General features: G+C 38.9%; 1 protein-coding gene across 1 annotated transcript in view; it reads right to left on the bottom strand.

The window, feature by feature from the left end:
• Nucleotides 1-4,271: 4,271 nt before the first annotated feature.
• Nucleotides 4,272-22,116, bottom strand: part of LIN52 (lin-52 DREAM MuvB core complex component) — a 40,667-nt gene continuing 22,822 nt past the window's right edge. The window contains exon 6 of the mRNA XM_066188484.1: nucleotides 4,272-6,423. Coding sequence (XP_066044581.1) covers nucleotides 6,368-6,423 — 56 coding nt within the window. The 3' untranslated portion in view covers nucleotides 4,272-6,367. The remainder of the gene's footprint in view (nucleotides 6,424-22,116) is intronic.

The raw sequence follows: 22,116 nt of genomic DNA, 5'->3' as shown, positions 1-22,116 counted from the left end.
AGGTTTCTGAAGATTCTCACAAAATTATTAAAAGCATGAGTTGTGAGGTGGGTAGGAGACCCCAGCTCAAGTGCTCTTATCAAAACAAGGCAAAGAAACACACATAATCCCTCTAATTTTCAACCTGACACTTTCTTCAGAAACCGTCATCAACCAAATGTTTTTCAGCAAAACATTTTCCCTAATTTTTGATTGCAAGCTCATATTGAACAAAATATCACAGCTGATCCTGTTAAGGATACTTGTGGCCTGTAGATCCATTTGCCTCCTGTGCAGCTGATTACAAACTGATCCCTTCTGCAAATCCAGGCTCACCCTGATTCCTCCCACAACGGGCCTCAACAGAAGCAATTTGTCCCATTTTTACATGTGCTATTTGGCTTCAGTGTGCAAAGCAGGGAGAAAAACCTAAGACAGGGTGACAAGCTGACCCATGCAGAGTACAAGAGAAAGACAGGTGCCATTGCCTTCTCTGAAAGGCAATTTGGGACAATCTATATAAGTATATATAAGAATAAATTAAAATTAGCTATAACTAAAAAGTTACTTTAATACAGAGAGAGGAAAACAAACCGAAGGCCACAAAACCGGGCAGCCTGAGCATCTGTGCCCACTTGGGTTGCTCTGCTGGTCTCTTGTCCCTCATTCTCATGTAGCTGGTGAGCTCTCTTCCTGCCTTTTCATACATAGCCTGCTGCATTTTGGGCTATCCTAGTAAGTGGAAGATGGTAAATGGCAAATTTATATTCCTTCAAATTTAGCTTAAAATTCTGTGATTATGAAGAAAATGGAGCCTGCTGTTTTTGAGAGGGAAATCCTCCCTCACCTGTAAGTGTCTGCAAGCACAAAATTTAATTACCCTATATTATTACGCCTACTCATCAGCTATGGGCCACAGAGCCAGCCTTTCAAGTGATACAGAACCAAGTCAAGTACTTTGTCCTCACAGAGATCTGGTCAATAAATAAGGTGCAAGGTCATTCTTATTACCCATTTTTTCTACTAGCAATTAAGTAAGGGCTCTCAAGCTCAGCCCTTTTCCTCTTTTCTGTTCCTTACTGAGGTGTCTATAACAGAGACAGGCAGGGAGCATTCTGGCTTCACTGGTCACTGATCTGTATTATAGGAATCAGCAGGCAGAGCAGAGGTCAACCACACAAACCCAACAAGAAAACGCCTATTCTGTGCACTCATCAGCTGCCTGGAGTCAGTCATCCTCCTCAAAGAGACACGACGGAAAAGGTCAAGTCTAAAAACCATCAATGGATGACGAAGTCAAGATGTGAAGGGATCCTGCCATGCTGAAAATCTAGAACAATCTAAATAAAACTGGCATTGTTGCACATTAGATTACACTCTGTAACAACTGGATCAGTCTGGCTCTCTGGCTACTTAACCTTTTAACTATCTTTATATGGACTTTATGATTGGCTACAATGATTTGAGTTCAGAATATTGCATTTCACATCCTCCTGAAAGAAACTCAAAGCACTGATATAAAGATTGGCTTGCAGAAATAACGTGTATCCAGAATAAGTTTGATTCCAAGAAGTATAGCATTATGTAAAACCAAAAGGATCCAGTCTTTTTCATTTTCTTTGTCTTTTTAGATTTTTTTTTCCTCTTTCCTTGCCTTCTAAAAATATCAAGGTGAATCTCTTATCAAGGCAATGTATATTTGGCATCATGCATGTAATACCTTTTGGATGTATCTGGCACCTTGGCTGATGCATGTGCTGGGATGTGCATGTAGGAGTGGGTGTGGGTTTTGGTATTTCTGTGGGAAAGGTGTTGCTATAGTGATAGCAGAAATGTGTTTACAACATTTGCATTTGTTCTTCTAATAATTTTTATCCAGCTCAGAGTTGTTGCTCCAGGGGAAGTTTCTGTCCAACTATAATTTTCCTGGGCTGAAGATACAGAGACAACCTTCTAGAATATCGTCTTTCAGTGAATTTTCATCTTCTACTAAAGATTAATTAATGTCTTCTTCAAAAGTGTCAGTACAGACTGGCATATGAAGATGGGGTTACAACACTAAGAAGTGAGGATTATTTTCATGCTCTATCAAGTTTGTATGCCATGTTCAGATAGTTCACTCAAAGATGCGACACATTTTCCCACTACAAGTACCCCTGTTGCCCGAGGTTCTTACTTAGGAGAAACTCAAATGTGAAGATGCTTGAAGTGCTACACCAGAGATTGTATCTCTGGTGTTTTTGAATGACTGCTGGTTCTAGGGGAGCGTATGCGTCAATGTGGACTTTTTGCAACAGTAATTTGCAAGTTGTCTTTTTCTTTTGGTTGTATATATCTAAAAATTTATATTAGTTTAGAATGTTTATAAGAAGTTACTGAACTTGTGGCAGGCCAGGAGGCCAGGATTTCAGACCACGTGACAAAGACAAAATTTACCTTTTTCACATAGTGCAGACGGTGATGATGGAATTGCCAGGTGTCAATTCATCAGCACGGAATGGTTGGCATCACTGTCATTGTGATTTGGAAAAAATCGTTGTTTGCCCAGCACTAGTTACTGTAGGTGAACTGGATGAGATCAGCTGCAAATCTAGCTGATGATCCTGTTCTTACGCATACTTAAAACAGGATTTAGGCCCCAATGCTGTGAAAGAAAACAGCAGAGTAACAAAACACAAGCTGCAATTAGTGACATCCACACTTCCCAGTCTCCCTGCACTAAGAATACTCCGCAATTTTGATTATGCCAGCTCAGGCTGTAATAGAAGACAGACCACTGAACATTCTGAACACAAGGAAGGTGAACATAACCACAGAACAAAAAACATAGTAGAACCTGAAAAACCATGAGTAGTGCACAGACAGTAAAGAAGAAAAAATCCAAACAATTGTTCCTGACAATAAAAGAAATGAAAGGTTCAAAACAGAATTATCAGGTAAGCAGATTTAAAACAACTTCCCCCCCCCCCCCAGTTTTTTTTGGTTGTTTTAATTTTTAACCTTTCTTTGTATAACTGAATTATGGAACTCACTATCCTAGGGCATTTTTCTGGTCAGAAATACAGACAAATTAGGACCAAGACAAATTTATGGAGGGTAGGATCTACTGTGGACCAGATTCAACTAAAACAGATTGCTGGATGCTGTGTAAGTTACTCTAATGCAAAATCACTGTGTAAGCCTTTTGTTTATATCCTTCTCTATCCTTCTACAACTGTTTATAAGCAAAGAGAAGATTACAGATAAGACTGGCTTGTGATTTGACTTGTAATAGCACCTTACGTTTTTACATAATATAAAAATGAGTAAAACCAGAAAAAGGTTCAAACATTACCTCCAAGACAAATTAGTCAATTTTCACTAATCTGTCACTTCTAGGTGTCTTTTTGAGGGAAATATTAATCAAAGTTGAGAACTGTGAGTTACAGGACTGTTACAAAATAGTTGATTTTGTAATCTCAAAACACTGAGTTAAATGGACTATCACATTATTCAATTGCCAGTGCACATAGACTTTTATTTTGATAACGATTAACATAAAAAACAAGAATTCTTCTCAGTTGGATTAGAGAGCAAAGCATTTGATAGTCCAAATCTGAAGTGAATAGCCTTTATAACTGAACGTGTGTAATACTGGCATTTAAAAGGAACCAAATAAATATTGAGTTTACATCCAAGAAACTCACATCTAATATACCAATACATGAAAACACTTTATAAAACGATGCACCAGCTTGATTAATATTACTAAATCTTGATTTTCTTACACTTTTCATTCCCATCAGTAACAAAAAGTCACTCAGATTTTCTTGTATAGATAGATAACTGCATGGATGTCAGAAAGGATAGCACTGAAGGAAAAAAATAGGGTTCAAAAGGGTATGAAAACCTTTAGTAGCATTTGGATATTGACAAATATTTATTTACTGATGGGAATGGAACATCCACAGGCCAAACCCTGAGGTGGTGTCATGCAGATAAGTGAAGAAGAGCCTGAGGAATAGTATTGCCTAAGTGGCCAAGCAAAAGCTTTTGCATCTCAGAGGGCTATTTTGGAAACCAGACAAACGTCTGAGGTTTGCATTTGCATATTATTAAACCAAAAAGCAGTAACAGACAGAAAATTCTTTAGCTAACACACGAAAATACATATAAATATTGCCAATTTTAAAAAAAACATTGATTCATCTCTACAGATGATAAATACAAAAATGCAAAAAATGTCACAATTCTAAAGCATATGTTAATGGCTGCCCTAGAGAAGATGATTACTGTGTATATTAAAAGAAGACTTTTCTTTTTTTTTTTTTTTTAACATATGTATGTTACTAAAAACTACCTAGAGTTTGAAATTTCTTACTGCCCATATCAGAAAATACAAATACATCCAGGACGGGCTTTCATATATTTTCCTACATCTTCTTTTCAGATCTCAATTCCTTAATGTGTTGGACCAAGAACCGTCTATAAAATGCACAAACTAATAGTGGTGATACAGATAAAGTATCCCATTATGTCATATATGTGTACACATATTACATATATTGTATACAAACTTAAATTTGCATTCCAAATCTAGAATTCAATGCTTAAAGCTATATCCACATCAGTTTGCACCATCAGGTTTTTTTCTGTTCCTGAACTCCCACTTTCAGCTTCTCTTCTCATTCATCTGTCTTAATTCTCATGTTCTCAAGGGATGGAGTTCCTGTTAAGCTCAGCCCTGCATAAACTGTGAAGGACAGAAATAACTCTGTTAAGTCTTAAATCAGGCTCCTGGTACTTCTAAATTTCTGCAGCGTCTTTGCAGGATGTAGGATTTAACTATTTAAACTTAGTTAACCGGAGCTGGCCAAAACAAGCCTAGTTCTGACTGGCAATAACCAAAACCGCAGACCGCAAACCAAAGAATCACCATTGATTCCGTGAAACTCAGAAGTTTATTTGATCAAAAAAATCTCCCCTTCTTTATTGCACATGCACCCAAAAAGAGTCTCCTCTCTCTGCAAAGCCAGAAAAATGCAGTGCTGTAAGGACAGACTGTTACATGTACTGTTTCCAAATAATTTCTCCTCTCATAATGTGACTACAGCCTGAGAAATGACACATTTTGAAAAGCCTGCACAGTAAAAATAACATTACTTTATGTTATGTTTCAACATTATGTTGTATCCTAGAAAAGAACATATTTACTAATGCTTAAAATATTGTTTTCTGGGAAAAGGAAAGAGGATGGAATGAAAAAAAATATTCTCTTAAGTAAAACAAAAAGTCTGAACATGTTCTGTATCTTTTCCAAGGGGTGAATATGTAGAAGTGCATGAACAGAAGAAAAAAGGCATTAAACTGTAATCACAGTGTTCTGAAAGGGAGCAGCTTAGAAGTTTCTATCTTAAAAATTCTGGGTTTGTAGGAGAAGAAAATTTTGAGGTGCTGGTTTATAAGCAATTAAAAATACCACAAAACTTTATTTTCAGAAATGCTGAGATCCTGTATAGGCAGACCATCTTCATAATGTGGCTAACAGTCCTGTTGCCACTTCTTGGAGTGATAACTGAAAACATTACCGTCTTTCAACTTTATAACTCTTTCCAGTTTCTAGCCCTGTCAGAAGCAAAGAACTGCAGAGACTGACAAAGCCGTTTCTTTGTGTACTGGCCAAAGCTTCTGTGAGGGTATCTTCCTCGAGACACAGTAACACTTCTTACTCCCTGTGGTCTGGTAGTTTCAATTTCACTTAAAGAACCACTTAGCAGTGGAAGCTCCTGGCACACAGAAGGTCTGGTGGTGTTCCTCAGAGTACCAGACCTGCTTCTTTGAAGGCAGTGAGCAACTGGGATCTAATGCAGAGACTGCACTCAGCTTCCACACTAAAAGCATATGCTCCTGCTGAGCCAGTGCTCCTGGTCAATCCACACACCAAACTATGCTCAACTCCTTCAGCACAGACGTCACACACAGGAAATCAATGCATCTAAGACAAAAGACACACAAAAGGGTCAAGGCCTCATGATGGACACTGACCAGTGTCAGATCTGCTGTGTACCTCAAACAGGCTGCCCCTGGGAGCAGCTGAATAAGGACACTGGCTGTTCACTTTGAACTGCTGATTTAAACAGGGAACTGCATGTCAGGGCAAAGTCCTCCTGCTGGACATCCTGTGGTCAGATGAAGTCTGAATTCCAGTGCAACCAACTGCAGTCCTTGTGACCTGTGCATATCGTACATTTCCCCTGTAAAGAGATGAGCTGTGGAAGCCAAAAGAGATGTTTGCTTCTGAAGGTCTAGAGCAAGAGCTTTGTTCTTCTTAGACTTTCTGAGCTTCATCTGGATCCACAGTATATAAAATGACCTAGTTGGGGTATTTTCGTCCAAATGCTAGATGCAGCTACTTCTTGGGTTTCTCTAGGATGTTCAGGAATTTCCCTCGAGTCATTTCTCTAGCTGAAATTACAAGGGAGGAAAAAGAAATCAGTATTTTTTTAAAAGCCAAGAAACTCAAACAATCATATAATTTGTATAATTGCATAACATATTCTAACCATAGGATAAGAAATTCATTTAGATTTGTGCTTGTACTGCAACTAAGAATTATCTATCTATTAAAGTGGAAAATAAATAAAACTGCATTTCAGCTTGAATTCCTGACATGCTACAAATGCAGGCAGGGTCTGGAATCTTCTAAACTCAGCAATAATTCCCACAGGCTGTCTCATTACATACAATCTATGCTTTCTATTCCTACTGCATTATGCTCTTGCAGCACCTCCTTTTCTCTGTACCATCCATCTCTGAATGGTGAAATCCAAATCTCCATCGCTCTATCTCAGCACAATTGTTCCTGTATGTTATAATCTGTCAGAGATTATGGAACTCTCTCTGTTTCAGGATTATTGGTCCCTGGATGATGTGGTCTTCAACAGAAATTAGGCAGCATTTTCTCTGTCTCAGCAGTGTCAGTCCCTGGATGCTGTAATATAATGGGGTTTATATTCCTTCGATGTAGTTCCATCTATGGACAGGGTAATAAAGTTTATAGAGCTTTGGTCTTCTCTCTGTGTTGTCAGTCCTTCGGTGTTTAATACAGCAAGGCAAGGCTTATATGTCTCTCTCTCTCACTCTCAGTACCATCAATCTCTGGTAGCTGTACTACAGCAGGGTTTACACAGCCACTTTTCTGCATGAGACACTTCTGACTTGAGAATCCATAAGATCACAAGCTGGCAAAGCAGTCCTCATACTATTCTTGTCTTGCAATAACAACACAATGCATCAAAGACAACACCATTAGCAACTGAGGCCCAGAGAATTACAATCTTCCCACTGGTGCCCCTCTATTTCTTTTCAATAAAGGTGTAAGCTTTGTGTTGGACTGGCAGGCATCAAAACATGGAGGGTTTTATTCACAGGAATACTGAAAGCATGCATGTTTCCCACACCTAGCCTCAAAGACAGTCTAGAAGGAGATAGGAATTAATTTTCTGTTTTATCCATTCAATTCCTCACTTCTCTACTGAGACAAACATCAGAAATTAAAATTAGCATAAAAACTGGAGGTGGGTTTGTTGATGTTGGGTTTTCCTCTGACATTATTGACTATCTGTCAGAACAAAACTAAATAAAATGCAATCAAAATGTTCAGCTTACAATACTCAGTGTGCACTCAGATAAAGACATTTTGTTGTTGTTTACATAAAAGTTAGAATTCGTGTCTTAAAGCCTCTTCTTTGAATTATTACATTCTAATATGTTTACACAAAATTTTATCACGAGGTATTGTCATCAGCAAAATCCCTGTAAAACAATTAATTGTATGTAAAAGTATATAACCTCTCTGTTACATACTGATACTTGTAGGCTCTAAAGTCCAGTGCCTGAGTGGAACATGCTTCAGACCAGCTGGAGGTTCAAGCAGATCACTGCACACTATTTACTTGCCTCAGGCCTCCAGCTGTGAGTTATATCACCTGGGATCCTGCTTCTGATTTGCACCATGAACAACTACAAAAGTACTCATTTGTACCTCTACCTCCCCAACCCCAAGATAACCTCTGTGCTTTAAGTGCTGCTGAAGTGACACAGGGATAGAAGGTGCTGCAGAAGAACAGATTGGTATTTTGTCAGGAACTAAGTTGTTATGCACAAAGAACATAAATTACTAAATAAAACTGAAAGATTTTTAAAATTTCAGCTTGGAAGAGATTCTTAGTTCTTTGACACCTCCCTGCCTTGCTCCAACAATAGTGCATGGTTTTAAAACATTCTTAATGAGAAAAGCACATAAGCTGAACTGTACTTGATAAAGTGGAAAGTTCTCCAGAGTGCAAGTCCCACACAGGAGATATACGAATGCATGACAATTCTGTTCCCCCAAAGAGGGCTGCACCCTATAAATCAGGCAGAGAGCATAGACTCCTTCTGTGCGCTGAGTGAAATTACTGTGGGTTGGAGGTTGCTCCAAGAGCACGTGCCTGCCTGTTCACTTGTCATCGGAGATGTTAACATTTCTGATTAATTCACAGACCTCTCATTTTATTCTTCATTCCTTTATCCTTGCTATCCTGTTCTGCTGCAGCTTAAAGATTCTTACCGACCTGCTACAATAATCACCACCCGCTTCCCCCCCCAACCTGGTGAAATTGTTTAGTGATGCCAACCGCGCTTTTAATTTGCAAGACATCAGACACAGAGGTAATTTATACCAACATCTGTTCATTTCTGACTTCTGAAACAAACTCACACATGCTGCTACAAAATCCCATTAGGAGCAGGAGACAGCCTTCTGCTATTCTGTATTCCTCATCTCCTCACAGACTCAGGCTTGCAGCAGGGCTTTATTTTTAAAGATATGATGCCAAACTGGGAAAGAAAAAGGACCTATTATCTTTGTATATGTATGAAAATGGCCAGGAAGTAACATACCCGTTTGACAGAAAACCCACAGCCAAACTAAGGGCAAGTTTCCACGAGCATTAACAGTCTTGTCTTCTCTGCATCAGCTGCTTCCCTTATCTGCCCAAGAACCACAGTTCAGTGTACTCCTGGTAAACATGGGCCAAATTTTTATTACATGGTACTGTGTTCAAACATCTTGGCTATTCCTTCACCTTTGTTTCATTTTCATCTGTGCTGGAGTACGATCTGATGGATTTTGCACAGTAAAAGGCTCTGATATTAAACTGCTCAGTATTGCTTCTGAGAAATGAATTCTTAATAATAGGAATATAATTTCCATTGGGGTCTTAGGGAGCTTGCTGGAGTGAGGGAAGAGCTTGTGAATGAAGAAACCATCACCCACATTCCAAATATGATTGTAGGCTAAGAGAGATGGTAAAACCAGCTTTAAGCAACTACCCAAGGGACCAGCAGAAGCCATTTGAATAGCAGAGGTGGATTTTTTAATTAAAAGGTTAGACAAAACTATATTGAAAACCTCAGGGATTTCTTTCTTACAACGGTAGTTTAAACCACAGACTTCAAGAGAAGAGAGGGTCTGAGCACAGGTTTCATTGTAGCAGCAGACACACACTACAGAGGCTGCACAGCACAAAACAGAAACATGAATCTGCATGACATGTCACAATTTCCAACCTTGCCTATGCTGCGCATCTACTACAATAGAAAAAACAACAATGGATACCATTGCACTAGCTTGGATACAAATTAACCTCACCTACTAGGGAGAAAGAAGACTCTGAACTCCACAGAAAAAATCACTTTAAGTTGGTATCAGCACTGGTTGCTCTGGAAGTAGTGCTTGAATAAACTCCTCCAGATAAATGCATTGAAAAATGGTATCAGGTTATAATTAACAGAGAATGCTGTACTGTAGGAATTAAGTTTTCTGCCTGGCAGGATCTGCTAAGCAGATCTCATGAACAGGTACTGGATAGGAAAGGCTGGGGCTGAAAGGAGGAGGAGACATTTCTACTTGATAGGGGAGCAGAATAAGGTTTAATATAATCTCCTCTTTAGAACTTCAATCCCTCAATCCCACATTTAGCCTTGTTGCCTCAGGCTCCGTTTTTACTACACTTGTCCCCAAGCTGCCTCTCTGCAGTAAATTTTGTAGTTGCTGGTTGAAAAGATTCAGTAGTACAGATTGATTTCCTACAAGTGAGGAGATGAGGGATTACCAAAAGCAGTCCTGGTTAACAAGATTGGGTGCAGAATCTCCTGCTAGAGCAGCCCACTCTGCCAGTGCTTTGCATCCTTTCACTATGACATATGGGTTTCATTACACAAAGATTTTCCTGATTTTAACTTGGAGGCGATTACATTGGAAACTCAGAGCTATCTTTACATCTGTAGCAATTTAAAGGTTAAGTAACTTTTAATCAAATGACAAAGACTCATAATGTTTTTTCCTCGATTGAAAATGAAAACTGCTGTTCCGGATATTCCTTCCACTGACAATTTAATTAGAAAAAACCACTGCCCTGGAGATTGGGGTCCAGCCTGATTGCTCCCCATAAAAAGCCTTCTCACACATATGACAGCACTGGACATACTGTGTCATAAGGTCTGGATAGCCAGGAAATAATGGAAGGATTTACTGCTTTAAAATCAGCAAGGAAAACAGTGATTTATACTTACATAAGCAACTTTCATCCAGGAGAATCCCTAAGCAACACACATACATTCACACTTTTGAAACATAATATACGCTTAAATATATCCACAACACACTTGGGGGTAAAGTCTACGTAAAAGATATAAGTGACAAACTGTATTTATCGCACATTCATCGTGAACATTATACCTTCACTGCTTACTACTTCTGGGCTTATCTAAAAATCTCAAAACAAAGCTTGTGACTATCTTCAAATTACAGATACTTTAATACGAAGTCACTTGCTAAAGACGCACTTCTTAGCTTCTATCCCAGATGCACAACTTATGGGACAAATTTGACTGTGATCCTTCTCCGACCTGAAAATATAGCCTAGCTGAAATCTAGAGATCTTGCTACTAATAAAACCCAGCAATACAATTAATGTTTTTAGATCTGAAATGTCTTGCAGTGTCACATTTTGAATGCTACATTCTTGCCTACAAAAAGGCTATTTTAGGCACTGTTATACAGTGTTACCTTATCAGTTATTCCTCCCATCCAGATGTATTTATGGTAACTAAAGAACTTGTATTTTCAGCGTGGAAGGATTCCTTTAAAGTACTAATAATGCACTCTCAAAATACTGCTGTGTCCTTGGACTACATAGAAAACAAAACTAGAAAAGTTTATTTCTGAAGCACTGTCAATGCAAATTACCATTTTATGGCAAAGAATATGAATTGCAGAAAGACAACAGAACAGTTCTCTGGTTTTTAACCTTCTATCACAAGAGGGTGTTGCATTAGAAATGATTTCTTATGGGCTGAGATACAATGTTAGGATAAGAAGACACAATTATTCTTTTTCTTAGTTGGCAGGGCATAAAAAAGGCCTAGAAGAACTTGCCTGTGAGCAACTGTGGGAGCCTTGCTTCACTGAACTTGTGAAAGCCAATTGCAAAGTCATACCTTATAGCTGGGCTCAACTAATATTGCACGTGGAAGGAAAATAACAAAATAAGCCGAGATGAGGGTTGAAGGCAAAAAGGTAATTTAAAATCAGCAAAACTATTTAAGATTGACATTATTACTGAATAGCCCTCAAAAGAAAAAAGATGCATATGACAGACAAGACCAAGAGAATATTATTACCCAGACAACATAATCTGAATTTCTGTAAGAGATAGAAGCTGGTCCCTGCAGATCAATCTCAAATCAGAGCCCCAAAATCCTATCACCACCTGGCACCAGATCACACCTCTTTCTTCACAAAAAGAGCTTCAATTACTCTGCTATCTGTTGTCTACTTCCTAATATAAGTGTCAAATGAGCTCCTAGTTGAAGACTGTTGGCCTTTGACAAATACTTACCAGTGAATGCTACCTCAAGCCCAATTTCAGAGAGCTGAACTGCCATCTCAGGAGAGCAGTGGCTAGTGAAAACAAGGTCAGTCACTTTCACTGGAGGCACAACTGGCACATGCAGACTCTCCAAGATGTGCTTCAGGAACTGTTACACTGACAATGAAGACCACTGCAATCACCTAACACTCCTGAAACACATTCCTCAGCTAAGACAACAGAATCAGTGTAAGCCTCCAGGTGGAATAACTTGGCATTACCATGGCATCTCTCAGTAATCAGTAACAAAGCACTTGCAAAGTTTATCAACCCTTACAATATTCTTGAAACATACAGTGATTTAATTCCCACCTTACAGATGGGGTCACAGCCTCAGTACAGATTCTTGTGCTTTCACCCCAGCAAGCAACCAAGCCCCATGCAGCCATTTGCTCACTCCCTCACTAGCAGTATCAGGGAGAGGATCAGAAAGCTAAAAGCTGGGAATTTGTTGGGTCAAGATAAGGACAGTCTAACAGAGAAAGCAAAGCGAAACAAGGAATAGATTCACTGCTTCCCATGGCAGGGAGGTATTCAGCCATCTCCAGGAGAGCAGGGCCCCATCACACATAATGGTGACTTGGGAAGGCAAACACCACACTCTGAACATCCCTCCCCTTCTCCGGCTTCCCCGCACTTTATATACTGAGCACAATGTCATGTGGTCTGAAATATCCCTTTGGTCAGTTTGGATTACCTGTCCCAGCTGTGTCTCCTCCCAACCTCAAGCCTCTCTGCCAGGGTAGCAGTATGCAAAGCAGAAAAGGCCTTAGCTCTGCTCACTAATAACAAAACCACCTCTCTATCATCAACCTGTGTTCAGCACAAATCCAGAACACAGGCCCATACCAGCCACTGGGAAGAAAATCAACTCTACCCCAGTTAAAACCAGCACAAGATGTATGCGAAAGGATTCAGCAACTGTGCTAGAATTCAGGCTCTGAAAGATGAGCTGTCAAGTCTTGCTGCAGCCTTTTTAAATAATAACACCCCCTTGGTACAAAACATCAACGTCCTTCCCTTGGTGAATGAGACAGCAGAATGTGCCCTTATGTCAGCTGTACTTCACAGTCTGGCATGGCTTGTTTTGAAATGCTGAAGAAGGTGAAAGCTTGCACAAAGCCAGGCTGTGAATAGGAGGAGGTGAGCACATGGACTGCTCCTCCCAGTATGCTATGAAAACGGTCCTCTCTGACAGAGAAGTGGTAAATAGCTGAGAATGATAAAGTTTTAAACCATTGAAACAGTTAGTGTTCGTGTTAGCTCGAGCTAAGAATTGCAATCAAATACCTAATGCTTTCCTGAATTATGAAATCCTCACGTAACCTCTTTCCACCTTGTTTTTCTCCACACATAGTTCTCATATTTTATCTTATACCTGATAAGAGATCTCAGATCATTCAGGATTATCCAGTGATAACAGACCTGCTGCAGATTAATAAATCCTCAGAAATGTTATTGTTGCTATCAATAAATACTAAAGTTACATCTGCTCTAAGAAAAAATAGATTCCTTTCCTGCAGAATAATTTACCTTGTTCTCCTAACGAGATTTCCCTACCTTGCAAGGAGGTTACCATTCTGTTTGCATTCAGTTGCAAACTGTGACGTTCACAGAGCTTTGAATGCCAAAACTACAAACAGTATTCATTCACATACAGATGGGCAAAGCTAGTCAATGAAAATGCTCAAAGCAAGGGGCAAAGACACCCCTGCCAATGACCAGGGAGCTACAAAAACTTATCTTCCAGGCCACAGACACTAGGATGTGTAGGTATTTTGTCCTGAGTGACCCTGATATTACAGTAAACTCCTTTGGTACCTCCCAGTTCTAGGAGCTGCCTGCAGCCAATATCTTGTAGGGCCAAAGATCTGATCCCTATGACCCCCAAAGCAGGGAAAGAGTTACATCTTCTCTCTGCAAAGCCAATAAAAACCTCTTGATTATAATTTAGATAAGAGCCACTGGATTGAATAATAATGTCTGAAACTCCCCTGGCTGTTTCACCTTGAGACGTCCATCACTGGGTTAAACATGATGCTAATTGCATTTGGATTGATTAATTTCTCTCACTCCTGTCTATTCGAATAATGCTTAACAAAATAATCACAGCACCCAGAGCCAAATCTTCTCCGTCAAAGGAATGAAGCCATCAGAACCAGCAGAGATGAAAGAAATGAAGATGACCCGTAATTACTGCTACGGTGATATCATTACCATATTACAGAAAATGAGTGTACGTGGGGGGAGCGGGGGCTGCCATTATTATTTATTTTTTAATGGAACCTCACATCCTAAGAATACAGATCCAACACAGTGAGTGGAGCATACAGAAATACAGAACTAAAAAATTATTGTGCATTAAATTGCAAAATACAGTGAACACTAGGACTCCTGATACATCAAGCATCCTGTACTGTGAGCCGCTGCTTATTCACGTCACTATTTTTTCATTGCAATAATATTTTGTGTATGACTAGCATAGAGATTTAAGATGCCTCTCTTCTCAAAAAGATCCTCAAGGGCCTGCAGCAGAACTCACCCATAACCTTGATGCTAAAGTCATTCTTTTTTAATATTATTACAAGTCATCTTATTTTCAATGTTGGCATTCAGATTTTTAAACCACAAGACCTAATTTGATGCTCAAAGAAAAGCTATTATGCAAGAAATTTTTATTCTTCAATGCTGATTCCTCTGTGAAGGCAGTTATAAACTGCATCCCCAGCCACAGTAGATCACTTTCAACCATTCAATATGCTAGTTCTGTAAAGATATCAAATGTATCAAATCTGGAAGAATTTAAAGCAGGATTTGAAAAAAAAGAAAACCAAAAAACTCCAAACAACCAAACCCACAACCTAACATGCAAACGGAAGGCCTTCTGCTCCCTTTATTCTCCAAAATGCACTCCCAAAGCCCTTATCATTTGAGAAACAAATAGCTTGGCAATTGTGTAAGACCCACAGACACCTGTGTACTGCATTTCTAATTGTGGTTTATACACTTCACTTCTCTCAGTGCTCCTTATGCCTGCCCCCTAAGTCTCAGACCAAAGACAAAAAAAACCACCCAACTACACACAACCAGCAGCTTAAAATATTTATTCTGGAATAAAGCTGAAGTCAAACACAGAAGAAAATTTTGCGTGCCAAAAAAGTCAAGACCTAAGACCAGGCACTGACTCATGACGCTAATTAAACACAGAAAAATTATTTTCAAGTATTTTGTAAGGCTGAAATAATAATAATAATAATAATAATAATAATAATAATAATAATAATAATAATAATAATAATAATAATAATAATAATAATAAGTAGTTACACCTCTAATATTTAAAGCAGTAAGAAAAGCAATTTTGCATCAAAGTTGAGGATATTTTCAAATATACCTGAAAGGTACTTTACTAGCATAAGCTATCACTGGAAGAGCTACAACTTGGGAGAGCTCTGACCATCAAATCCCACAGATATCACAACTAAACAGCAGAATAGGGCCATGTTTTCACAAGAAGCACTCTAAAGGGCCTTTTTCTATTTGCTTGTACCAAAAGGAAAATAACCTCTTTCTGGCTTCCAACACCTGCAGTGGATCCAGAGCTCTTGATAATTTAGATTTTCTCACCACAGGATCTCATGGAAGAATCTCCTTTCTCAAACAACATGCAGAAATGAGATCAAAACTGTTTGCTCAAGAACTCCCGGGCATAAAACACACAAAGAAGCTCAGCAAAGAGGTCTGTGCTGAACATACACACGGAGCCAGGTATAAAACGTTTCTGGGGGTGAATGGACCCTTCTCAGAAGGAACAGAGGCAGGAGTGCTGCCCACACTTCCACAACACAGTGCACCACAATGCAGTGCCTCTGCCTGTGCTGGGGAACACGTATTTACTGCTGGGAGCAAAGCAGGTGAACCCTGAGAGCAACAATTTCTTCAAGTTTTATCAGTGGCCAGAGCATGGAGGCCATGGCCAAATCTGAGCCCAGGAGCCAATAGAAACAAAGGGATTAAGAGTTATTAGGAGCAGAGAGAATTACATATTTACAGTACAGTTACTGAAAAATAATCGTGTAATGATTATGTAAGTCCCTATATTCCTTTTGGCTAATAACGCTGGGATACAAGCTGTATGGTTATGCAAGCCAGGGCACACAAATCCAATCAGAAGACATCAAGGCTTGTTTACGGGGAGGCTTGCTGCACTGCATTGAGAACGGTACAGCTTCCTTGACCTCCAAAAGGTAGAAACTAGCCCCTGTCAATAGGTTAGCTAATGGCCTGAACTGTGAAGAAAAATTGAATTTTTAAATTTAACTTCCATCAACAAACTTAATGGAGAGAGATATCTAGATCAAAGAAGCTCACAATATGGTAGTCTGTATTTATTTGTCCAGCTGTATGTCTTTACTTTAAAGAGCAGACTAAATCTTTTAAATGTTTTCTAATCCCAAGATTCCTTATTGAAACATTTTTCTGTTTAGATGACTGCAGCCCCTGACACAACAATGCATTATCAGTATTGAAGGTCGCATGAAAAGAAGATTCATGGGCTTTGACTGAAAAATACTATTTGATTTACACATGAATTATACCAAGATTTCTTTTGCAATTAGTTGATACAACACATTACATGACATAGACTTCCAAACTTTCCAAAAATCCAAGGAAAACGTTTGTATGGCCAAATACATGCAAAAGACTTAAAATCTTAGTGTTCCAAGGTCAAAGTCTCAGGTTTTGTTCAGACAGAATTATGGAAGAACAGCAATATGCAGTTTGTAGGCTGCAGAAGAAAACCTTCACAACTGCCTCCATCATTTTATTCTTTCCTTTGAATGAATCAAAGGTACTTCATATAATAATTACCCTTATCCATATCCTCATCCTTCCCAGAATATTCACTGCTTGCTTTACTCCAGCATTTGAAGTTATAGTTATACTATTTAAATTATTTTAACTTGATAAGTTTCACGTGTTTTGCCCACTACAATATTCTTCTGGTAGCAATACCCTGAGCTAAGGAGTATCTGAGAGACCAGAAGAGGTTTCAGGAAATTCAAAACAATCTTTACCAACTCCAAGCTGGTCACAAGACATCTGAGGAAATGCACTGATTTAGAAATGTTACAATTTTTAGGGCATCCAAATGCTAGTAGAGTCAAGTTCAAATGAACAGGGAAAAGCTGCTATTACTCAGAGAATCTATAACTAGTGTTAACCTGACCTATGTGATAACAAAATTGTAATACCACTCAAGGCTATTTGGAATGGGTATTAAAATATAAACAATGTAGGTTCTGCCAGTTATTACAATTTAGCTGCTAATGAGCTTAAAGGCAACTAGGCAAGGCTCAACTGTAAAAGCATATGTAAAAGATATACCCAAAAATACACCCTCCCAGACCCACAAGGAAATGTGAGAACATTTTTCATGAACACCTTCACGCTTTTAGTATTGATAAGTTTTGAAGAAAATATTAAGAATACCAGAAATACAGAGGGTACTGGAGTCTGAAGATATCTCCTGACAGTAGAGGCCAGAAGAAACTCCAGTTTTTTGAAACCCAGAAATAAAGCCAAAACAAACAAAAAATAATTTTTTTTTTTGCCCTAGAAGGTCTACTGAGAGTAGCCCAGTAAGCTTCCAAAAATCCCTTCATGTTTATTTACAGTCCATACATACCACTGGTCTGATGCCACATCTACCATTAGGTACTTCTCTTCTGAAAGCTGAATGCAGCCACACTGCTATCTTTTAATGAGCACAGAATTGTTTGTCATCCATTACTAGAAGAAAGAACAGAGGCACTGCAGCAAAGCAAACAGCAAACCTTCTACAAGACAGCTCAGAAAGGAAAGCAGAAGGCAGTGTCTCTGCTTTGCCATGAAGATGGCCATGAAGAGTCTTCACAGATTTGGTGACTGCGAACACTGCTCTGAGGGTTGAGGGGTACTGAAGAAACTTTGGAAGTCTGGAGAACTCTGAAGACTCCATGATCCAGTGACAATGGAACTATCAGATGTATTTAGAGTTGGAAAGGTATGGCAGAGTAGAAGGGGTATAATAAAATGAGGATACAAGGAAAAAGTATTTAGTGAAGAAAATTTAATCTACCAGAAGAGAACAGATGAAATAAGGTATACAGTATGATATCATATGAGGAAAATTGTACAGAATCAGAGATTCATTCTGATTTGATAGAACCTTGGCAGGTCTCCATTTAATGTTCTGTTCAGAGCAGACAGACTGCTCAAGGCTTTATCCAGCCAAGCCATAAAAACATCCATAGATGGAGACTGCACAACCTCTCTTGACAATCCTTCCAATACTTGACTGTTCCATGCTGGAAAAGTTTTCTCTTGATTCGAGCCAGAAACATTATTGCATCAATTCACAATTATTGTCTCTTGTCCTTCCACAGCCTGACACCATCTTCTCAAATAACCTCCCTGCACATTCTAGCAGGCAGCTATAAGGTCCCTGTGAGGCCACCACTTTTCCGTGCTGAATGAGCCCCGTTCCCTTGGCTTCTGTTCACAGGGCAAGTGCTCCAGCCCCTGATCATCTTGGTGGCCCTCCACTGGACTCACTCCAGTTTACCAACATCTTCTTCATGCTGGGGCATGGAGGACACCACTGGATGTGGCATTGCAGATGCATCACTTCCCTGGATCTTCAGGCCATGTTTCGATTAATCAACAGACGTATATGAAATCCCACATTCCTTTCCCATATACTACTTACTTGCTGTATTCCTTTTCAACACTGTTTCCTTGCCTTTAACCTTCTAGGTACCCACTGCTTTGCTTAAGGTTCCAGGAAACCCAAGCACCATAGGCAAGAATAAGGGCATTTAATGCCCTGAGACAGGGAAGGAACTATTTGCTCCTTTCAGTTATATATACATTATATATATACATTAATATACATATATACATTAGTAAACACAAATTGTAAGCATTTTTTTAAATTAATGTGCTCTCTCTTTTCAAGTAAGCCAGGTACTAGACATGAAAATCTTGGGGCAACCCAGAGAACTATCTATTGAAAACCAAATGAGAGCTTGGCCTGCTACCCAGAAACATCCATCACCCAGCCCTTTTCTGCTGGGATTTGTGTTGAATGACGTCCTCTGCAGGTTAACAATTAGTTTTTAGCATAAGAGACCTGTGTCATCGTCATCATTTCCCCAGGAGACCAAAACAGGCTGAGTGATTTTTAGATTACATGGTCTGATAAGACACAGGCTCCTGACTCTCTGTGTGCTTGCGCCATGCAGGCCACCTGCTCTATAGAGCTGCCACCAGGGACACCTTCAAAAAGGTTTAATAATGATGTTCTCTCTAGAGATGTAACTCAGAGCATGCTCAGAATTTACATTCTACACCACTGACTAAAATCTTGTATATAAAATCCTATATATAAATAGGATCTATGACTAGCTGCAAAAAGAGATTGTAGAAATGTTATTTTCTATTAAACAGGAATCTGTGTGCTCTGTAGTCATAAAAACTGTAAATGAGCACAGGAATTGAAAAAGCAAGGCAGATCAGTAATCTTCCCAGTCAGACAACCTGTCTGACTGCACCCAAGATCAGAAGCATCACAAGAAAAGGGAGGGAGCCACACTATGAAGACATATGGAATAAGTATTACTGAAAGATTCTTCTTAAGTGCTTGTTTTGTATCCTGAAGGAGCTGATATTTCCTACTTATTTTAGATTTTTTCTGTTCTAACTAAAAATGTTCTCATCGTCCCTTTAATTGCCCGATTCCTTTTCAATTGCTGCTAAGTACTTGGTCTAAAAAAACAATAATCCCAGTGTGGCAGAAAGTCCCACATCAAATCATTCATTATATAAAAAGCATTTATTTTTGCTAATTTTAATCTCACTAGCTTCCAATATTTGTTTTCTGATTTTTTCCACTCTCATTCTTTTCAGGATTGGGAATCAATAGGAATTTTCAATTTATGTTCTCAACTGAAGAGATGTAAAATAACAACTGCACTACCTTTCAAAGTCAAAGAAATCCTCTTTTTTCCCCCACACATTCTCATGAAGCAAACTCTTGATTTATAAGCAGCTCTCTAGAAGTGAATAGTGTATACCACACTATCACAAAATTATCCCTACCAGCATACTGTCTGAAGTGACAGAGTATCCAAAGTTATGAAACAGAGAATGGGACTTATTTCCTTAGTGGGAAAAGATTATTAGACCTTATGCAAAATATAGGGTGTAAAGTATAAACAATTATTGATATTCAAACAGAAGAGGTGGGAGATAGCATAATAATTTGCTGTGACTTGGAGATTCACTCAAGCCTGAAGACATACAGGAGAAGAACAATTTGCTCAGCTTCACCATGCTGGGGACCTGGCTGTTTTGGGTGATCCCAGGAGCTCAGGAGGTTTGAGGGGCACATATAAAACATGATTAAATTTTGCCACATTCATCAACTGTGCACAAAACTCAATTACTTTGAGTAAATTCTCCAGCAACTTCAGACAGATTTGTCAAGACAATTCTGCCAAACAGCAAGTTTTTCATCCAGAAACACAAAAGTCATGTAAAAACCCACAACATACACAACATCAGAACAACAAAGAAAAAAACATGACAAGAAAGTGAAATGGTGAAATGGTCTGATACAATAGTGAAGTATGTGTAGAAATGTATGGAGATCTTGATCACAGTCAAAATATGGAGCTCATTTTTGTGAGTGGAACAGGATTTGATAAGATCGGAGTAAAAGACTCTGAGAAAGGTGTAATATTATAAAAACTTGGATAAGCACTGTGTGGATGGATATATACATAAGGTTTCAACAAGTTTCCAGTTTCAAAAGTATTCAGGTCCCTCAGATATAAGGGAAATGAAGGGGCTGCTAGGAAGCATTTTTAATCACATAGGTTCTAGAAAGGTAGCAATGGTTATTAGCTCTTGCTCTAAATACTCTGAAATATGGATGTTGCTAACTTACAGTCATAATACAGAATAAAATACGATATGAGACAAACAAAGCCGTGCAACACATGCATTCACACTCACTCTACAAGATACTTTTGTTTCATGTACATAAATTTTACTCTTTTTTTCAAATTATCTGGCTTTTTAAGAGTAACAAAACACTACCTTGCATGAGCACTGTAGTACTTGCACAGAAACTATATTATCAGAATTATTTACTGAAAAGAGAATAAAGATAGAGTACTGAAAAGACAGGAAATAAAGATAAAGTGCTACAGAACTGATATTCTCTTCATTCACAGAACAGATTTTTCACTTCTCAGTTTCACTGCCATAACCACATACAATTTGAATGATTACAATACATCTACATCCCACTTTCGTCATCATTTAATTGGAAACTAGGTGATACCCACCCTAAAAATCAACATTCACCATTTCTCCTCCTCTCATTGACACACATGCAAAGGGCCTATAAACTCCTATTGTCACCAGCCTAAGACATGCCCTTCACTGGGACAGATGTTGCTACTGGCTTGAAGAACTTGTGCTCTCCCTGGAAATCCAGCAGTAGGTCTTTTGTTTTATCCAGCAGGCAGGGGCTACTCAAAATCCTCATTAGGAAGTGATCTGCAGCTATGCACTAAAGGGAAGAGTCCAGCTTGTAGGATTTTGGATTTCAGTTAAGGCAGTGCTTAGCAAGAAGAGAGACCAGCAGGTACGTTTTCAATGCCATCTGCTGGATAAGACAGACAACTCTAATAAAGGCAAATACCTGCTGTTTTCCATCTATCACCACCAACTCATACCAACCGCTCCCTCCTCTTTGTACCTTACTAAACAAAGATCAAATCTGAAGTTGTCTTAATAATCTTATTCCCTACTCTGCTAATGCCTCCAAGAAAGCAAGCAAGCCAATATTTATGGACATGTTTGAATGTATCAAATGACTGCATTTTACCCCAGCTCAGAATTCAGGGGGTTCTTACAGAGAAAAACATCTTAAAATGGATATGGTGAGAAGAGCTTGATGCCTGTGCTGCAAAACATATTCCTGCATTGCACTAACCTCATCTCCCATTCTGGAAGAGCTAATACTTCTTTCTGAGGAGACAAATGAAAACGTCACAACACAAGGTTTTTTTCCTCTTGCCTGAAGAGTATTTTTCCCATTGGAAAGACCAACAATGGAAAGTGTTCACTC

This window comes from Chamaea fasciata, unplaced genomic scaffold (assembly GCF_029207755.1).
Source record: "Chamaea fasciata isolate MVZ Bird 193981 ecotype frontalis unplaced genomic scaffold, bChaFas1.0.hap1 SCAF_7, whole genome shotgun sequence".
Classification (NCBI taxonomy): domain Eukaryota; kingdom Metazoa; phylum Chordata; class Aves; order Passeriformes; family Sylviidae; genus Chamaea; species Chamaea fasciata.
This window is presented reverse-complemented; position numbering and strand designations above follow the sequence as displayed.